The 7,365-nt window shown below is 41.4% G+C and overlaps 1 protein-coding gene across 1 annotated transcript; it reads right to left on the bottom strand.

Moving 5' to 3' along the window:
- Positions 1 to 1,480: 1,480 nt before the first annotated feature.
- Positions 1,481 to 1,963, bottom strand: LOC137937262 (uncharacterized). Its single transcript, XM_068782347.1, has one exon. The coding sequence runs from the start codon at positions 1,961 to 1,963 to the stop codon at positions 1,481 to 1,483; it is 483 nt and encodes a 160-aa protein (XP_068638448.1).
- Between the last annotated feature and the right edge of the window lie 5,402 nt (positions 1,964 to 7,365).

The following is a 7,365-nucleotide window of genomic DNA, read 5'->3' on the forward strand; positions in this document are numbered from 1 at the left end:
CTCAATTTGAAAACCTATGTAAAATATAACACATTATCAATCCAAATACACTCATGGGTACTCCACCTGAACCAATGTGACCCATAAATAATTACTTCAACAGAACAAAGAGGCAACAAATAACAATAAAATCCTAGTCACATCACAATTAAGAGAAAATAGTAGAGTAAGCCCGTTGTCTAACAATCTCACAAAAGAAGTATACATATTTCAATATTGACTTGCAACTTCTTTCAACTTACAATTCATCATCAAAGTTAAGGAAACTCATTGCTTCCAGATTTAAACACATTTTTCGCTATTACCAGCATAATAATTGTTTTTCACCTGATACTTTTGGTATTACCACCATTTTGTATTCGTCCTCACTACACATGCAAGTATTTTTTAAGTAACCGACTATTTCGGTGCATGTCCCTGGGTTTGCCCAGGCTGTTTCTGAGGTTATTTGTCTTTTACAAGCAAGAACATTTCCGTTTGCATTCATACATTACAACAAAGAATTTCACTGAGATATAAAAACAATAAGATCAAATAGGCAAACAAGACTACTCAGACTAACATAGATGAACACTAGATTTACATGTTCTCTTTTGCAACTAAGTTCCAAGTCTAATGCAATAGTAAGTTATCCCACTGAATTCTCATGGATCACAACAAATGATATCAAATTTCTAATAGGCATATTCTACACAATTTTCCACATACTAAGAACCACATTTGAGCAACTTATTTTAACTCTACTAAAGTTAACCACACACTAAGAGGAGTAATTTGAAAACCACAAAAAAAAAAAAAAAATCAAAAGAAAATCAATTCTAAGACATAAAAGAGCCGACCCCCCCCCCCCCCCCAAACCTAACCTGACATTGTCCTCAATGGGGAAAAGTTAAAACACCAAACAAACCAACTAACAATCACTAAAATATCTGATTATACTCCAGTTGACTCACAACTTAGCTGTTAATAAAGACCCCCAGGAATGATACATAGTCTCCCTCAAAGAAGGTTTACTCGTATCAGTCGTACCCGTAGGTAATCATCCATAGATGAAACCGCTATCCCACATCACACTTTGAAGAAATCTCTGTGTGACTGGCCACTTAATGCAGCAGGAATCACGCGCTGAACACAAGTCCTTGAGTTACTCACCATAAGGTTTTCATTCAATACTTCAAGATCGAATTGGTCAATCCCAGAATTGTTGTTTGAGTACAAACCTCTCCAACTAGGGACCAAAAGTCTGGTCATCGACTACCGAAACCATTTATGCTCTCAGCTGGCAAGAGAGTACCCCGAGTCCATGACGGGGCCGGCATCGCCGGGGGACCTCCAATCAATCAAGACTAGAGGACACCAAAGGTTATCCCAATAAGAATGAATAAACCAAAAATAAAAATTGTAATGTACAAAGGGATAGAAACGTGGGGATTACCCACAATGTGCTAAGTTTATAGTCGTAAGCAAGACTCTAACGCAGTCAAGATGAATGGACAGGTCCCTTCAAGAAGATCACCATCACCTCCTCCAGTGTAGGGACATTCTCAAGATATGGTTTGAGCCTCTGACCGTTAACTTTGAAGATCGACCCGTCTCTGTGATTGCGGATATCAACAAAGCCATGAGGAAACACCTGTGTAACCTCAAATGGACCTGACCACCTGGATCTCAGCTTCCTTGGAAAGAAATACAATCGTGAGTTATAAAGTAAAACATTCTGCCCAACAGTAAAAGACTTGCGAAAAATAGATTTATCATGTAAAAGCTTTGTTCGCTCCTTATACAATTTGGCATTCTCATAAGCATCATGATGTATCTCCTTCAACTCATTCAATTGCAATTTCCTCTCCTCATCCACTTGAGTCAAATCAAAATTGAAAGCCTTAATGACCCAATAAGCTCTATGCTCAAGCTCAACAGGTAGATGACATGCTTTGCAGAACACTAGGTGAAATGGAGACATCCCAATAGGAGTCTTATAAGCGGTTTGACAGGCCCATAAAGCATCGTCCAATCAAGTGGACCAATCTTTCATATCAAAGTGAACCGACTTCTCCAAAATCTGTTTGATCTCCCTATTAGAGATTTCCACTTGACCACAAGTTTGCGGGTGGTACGGAATGGACACCCGATGAGTGATGGAGTATTTCTTCAACAAGGTCTCAAATACTCTGTTACAAAAATGAGATCCCCCATCACTGATGATCGCTTTTGGGGTACCACACCGATTAAAGATGTTTTCTTTTAAAAACTTTACCACCACTTTGTGATCATAGGTCTTACATGCAATAGCTTCAATCCATCTAGAGACATATTCAACAGCAACAAGGATGTATTGATAGCCGAACGAGACAGGAAAAGGACCCATGAAGTCAATACCCCACACATCAAACAATTCAACAATAAGAATGGGGTTAAGAGGTATCATGTTACTCCTAGACAAAAAACCAGTCCGTTGGTATCTATCACACACACGACAAAAATCATGGGCATCTTTAAATAATGAAGGCCAATAGAAACCACATTGCAAGACTTTAGTCGCGGTCTTTCTAGCACCAAAATGTTCACCAAATGCGTGGGAATGACAAAATTCAAGAATATTGGCAAAGTCTTGCTCAGGTACACAACACCTAATGACTTGGTCAGGACACACCTTGAACAAGTAAGGGTCATCCCAAAAAAAAATGTTTGACTTGGGAAAAGAATTTCAACCGATCTAGTTTACTCCAATAATCAGTGACTATGTCAGCAAACCAAGGCAACTGGGATACTTGGAGAAGTTGTTCATCAGGGAAGGAATCATTTAAAGGAAGGGATCCTTCTTGAGGTGCTACATAGATCCTAGATAGATGATCAACAACAAAATTCTCACAACCCTTCTTATCTCGAATCTCAAGGTCAAATTCTTACAATTGCAAGATCCATCTAATCAAGCGAGGTTTAGTGCCCTTGATGGATAATAAGTACTTTGTTACAGTCCCTAGCCATGGATCTAGTAACTCGGCGAGTTGAATATGAATCCATCACTGTTTGAAGGTTTCTTATCACGTTTTTGTGAAAAGAACTCTCTTATACTTCTCCTTTCACGTTAGGATTGAAAAGGATTTTCCTTTTTTCAATTATAGATGCAACCAGCAAGTTAAAGGACTGTTTAAGCACTCAGATATGAAACCCCTCTTTTATGATTCATGTCAAGAGGGTTTTACTTGCTGTAATGACTCAAGAACAACCCCTTTCCCTTTACTGAATTCATTTCCCTTGAAAAGGAGTTTCCTTTTCTTAATTATGAATGAACCCAGCTAGTCAAGGAAGCTCCTTGAGGCCCCAATGTGGAACCCCCTTTCTTTTGGCTCATGTCAAGGTAGGGTTTCCAATTTCATGCAGCACTAGTTCCTTACGTAAAAGAGAAACATAAATCTAATCTTAATTCTTGGAATAAGATTAGCAAATACCTCTTGACGTCAACACCAATCCAGCAACCAGAATTCGTCCTCCTTCCTAGGTAGCTCACGCCAACCCTTCTCCCTATCTGGAATTTTCGTGAAAGAGATGACCTCTTCTTGCAGCTCGAAAGAGAAAGGTAATTCCTCTTCCTTTTCCTTCCAAGATCTCCTCAAAAACTCCCCAATGGTTGCAGCAAACCCCCAAGAGAGTTCACACCAAGAACCCTAGAATAGAGAGCCTAGAAGGAACCTAAATTACCCTTACATAGGGTAATTAACATCAACATAGGTTAGGGTTATAAAACCCAATTCTACCCCTACCTTTAAGTCTTATTAAAAATCAATAAAATTCGAAATTAAAAGCAACATAAATAATAAAAGTAAAGTAGATGACTCAGTGTTATTGAGTCCATAACATCTGCCCCCCCTTGGAGATCAAGCTTGTCCTCAAGCTTGGAAGCCGGGTAGACCTGGTGGAAGTTGTCAAGCCGCTCCCATTCTGTGTTGTTGTGGGCGATTGCTGCCCAGTAATGACATGCAGGGAGATTGTTAGGATCCTCACGAGCCATGGATCTTGTCACCCTCCTCTCTTCTCTTCCTTCCATTACGTTGCTTGACGTTGAGATGGAATGAGGGGTTGAAGGGAATTGAATTTCGGAAAGGAGAATTGGGGGAAAAACAGAAGAGAGCTTGAAGGAGCTCTTGACCTGTTTATCTAAATTACGCTAGCTAAAGTGAACTCAATTCATAATTCTCATTACCCTAGTCGTCCCCTTAAATAGGGTGGAGGACGTCCAAAACCCTAAAGACCTCTTGGGTCAATGGTTCAAACCAATAAATGCTAAACCAACCCAAACCAAAGACAAAACCAAACCAAGAAACAATTACATGGAAATTGAAAAACACATTCATTAATTCCTACGCCTGTTGGTAACTCATGATGCTATAGAGTCCATAACATCACCCCCCTCCTGGAGAAAGAGCTTGTCCTCAAGCTCGAAGGAAGGATATAAAAGTCAAAATGCTGATAACGGCTCCCATGTGGTGTCACTGGGATCGACATCTGCCCACTGGACAAGAATTTCCCAATCCCCTTGAATGTGGTGTGCTTGTATTACCTAAGCTGGAATAGAAAGGACTCTGCCCTCATGTAGTGGTGGCAGTGGAGTGTGCAGTAGGGGCGAGTCACCCTAGAAAGGCTTCAATTGGGAGACATGAAATACATTGTGGATCTTTGCTTCCGGTGGTAGCTGCAAGTGGTATGCCATGGGCCCAATTTGGTCCAATATCAGAAATGGACCATAATATTTTGGAGACAACATATGGCACTTGGCTGCAGTCAGGGACAGCTGGCGGTAGTGTTGAAGCTTTAACCACACATAGTATCCAGGGAAATAAGATGCCTCCCGGTGCTTCTTATCATAAAAGCGTTTCATAGAGTGTTGGGCCGCCTGCAGATGTGTACGTACCTCAGTGAGAATAACATCTCTTTCAGCTAATGCTTGGTCCAAAGTGACGACTTTGGATGCCCCAGGTTCATATGGTAACAAACGAGGTGGATCTCTGCCATAAACTACCCTGAAAGGAGTAGTGCCCAGTGTTGTGTGGTAAGATGTGTTATAGCAAAATTCTACCCATGAAAGCCATTTCACCCATCTTCTAGGTGTGTCCCCCACAAAACAACGAAGATACATTTCAATCGTGCGATTGACAACCTCTGTTTGGCCGTCCGTTTGTGGATGATAGGCAGACAAAAATGCCAATTGGGTGCCCTGTAATTTGAATAATTCTTTTCAAAAGATACTGGTAAAAATGGCATCCCTGTCACTGATAATGGATGAGGGAATTCCATGTAATCGGACAATGTTGTCCATAAATAATTGAGTGACCTGAGCAGCAGTATATGGATGCGCCAAAGCAAGGACGTGCCCATATTTTGAAAACTGATCAATGACGACGAATATCACTGATTTACCTGATGAAATGGGAAGTCCATCAATGAAGTCCATGGAAATATCAGACCAGATTTGAGATGGTAGTTGCAGAGGTTGCAGTAGGCCGGCCGGACTTAAAGATTCGGCCTTGTTTCTTTGACAAATATGACAAGCAGCTACATAATCAGCAATTGTGCTCTTCATGCCCTTCCAGTAAAAGTCCCGAATGATTCAAAAATATGTTTTCTGTCGACCCTCATGTGTGCTATCATGGATAGAGGACAGGATGGTGTGAAGAAGTGGGGATGTATTATGCAAAAAGATCCTATTTTTGTAGAGAATGAGACGATTCTGAATCGTCCAATGAGAAGCAGCTGTCCCCTATTGAATATCCTGATATAATGACATGAGATCCGGATATTGATGTACTTCTTCACGAATAGAATCTAATACCAGTGAACGTGGGTGACTGATAGCATAAAGGTGTGTGGCTGAAATATCCCGACGTGATAAGGCATCAGCCCCCAAATTCAAACTACCGGGCTTATAATGAACCGTAAAATCGAAGCCCATGAGTTTAGTTAACCAATGCTGCTGTGGGGATGTGGTGAGGCACTGTTCAAGAAGATACTTGAGGCTGCAATGATCTGTACGAATGAGAAACGGTCATCCCCAAAGATAAGGTCGCCAATGTTGGACAACCTTGGCTAACCCAATCAATTCCCTCTCATATGCAGCTAACTTATGGTGGTGTTGTCCCAACTGACTGCTGAAATAAGCAATGGGGTGGCCCAATTGTTGTAACACTGCCCCTATACCTCCCCCGGATGCATCACATTCCACCACAAAGTCTCCCTCAAAATCTGGTAATTGTAGGATTGGCGCTGAGGCTAAGGCCTCCTTTAACAGGTTAAAGGCCTGTTCTGCTGAAGAAGACCAGTGGAAGGCATTTTTTTTAGCAGGTTATTGAGTGGTGCTGCTATCTGGCCATAACATTGGATAAATTTTCTATAATATGCTGCGAGGCCCAAAAATCCCTTTAATGCTGTGATGGACGTGGGAATCGGCCAATCTGTAACTGCTTGTATCTTGCTCTAGTCAACTTTCACGCCCACAGCTAATATGACGTGGCCCAAATATGCCACCTCAGATGTACCCATAGAACATTTTGATTTATTCAAAACCAAATGATGAGAGCGTAGAATGGTAAATACCTGATGGAGGTGGTGGAGATGTTCTTCCCAATTTTTGCTGTAGACCAGTATCTCATAAAAAAAGACTAACACATAGTTGCGCAAAAGTGATGAAAAGACCTCATTCATGAGGGCCTGAAAGGTGGAGGGTGCATTGGAGAGACCGAAGGGCATGACGAGGAACTCGAAATGACCGTGATGTGTGCGGAAAGCAGTCTTCTCCACATCCGCCGGGTGAACTCGTATTTGATGATAGCACGATTTCAAATCTAATTTGGTAAAAATTGTAGCACCATGTAACTCATCCAGCAACTCATCCACGACTGGAATGGGGAACTTGTCCTTAACTGTGTGCAAGTTGAGTTGCCTATAGTCGACACAAAATCTCCAAGATTTATCTTTTTTACGTACAAGTAACACTGGTGAGGAGAAAGGAGATCGACTGGGCTGGATCACACTTTGAGCGAGCATATGCAGGCATTGTCATTCTATTTCATCTTTCTGAATATGCGGGTAACGATAAGGCCGCACCACTACTGGATCAGTTCCCAACTTTAAACGAATGTGGTGATCGCAATGACGCACTGGTGGTAGACCCCTAGGATCATTAAATAAATCCGCAAATGCTGTAAGTAAAGGAGCTAACTGATCATCACCAATGTGTTGAAGCTACAAAGTGTGAAGTGCGTTAGGTACCTGTGCCACAATGCCTTGTAATGTAATCTGACCCTGTGGTGCTGAAAATGTCATAGTCCGAGCCTGAAAGTCCCATAATATCGGTCCTAATAACTGGAG

Source organism: Aristolochia californica, unplaced genomic scaffold (genome assembly GCF_029961685.1).
Source record: "Aristolochia californica isolate CCGP_79_NKW_82.1479 unplaced genomic scaffold, dmAriCali1.0.hap1 SCAF_7, whole genome shotgun sequence".
Classification (NCBI taxonomy): Eukaryota; Viridiplantae; Streptophyta; class Magnoliopsida; order Piperales; family Aristolochiaceae; genus Aristolochia; species Aristolochia californica.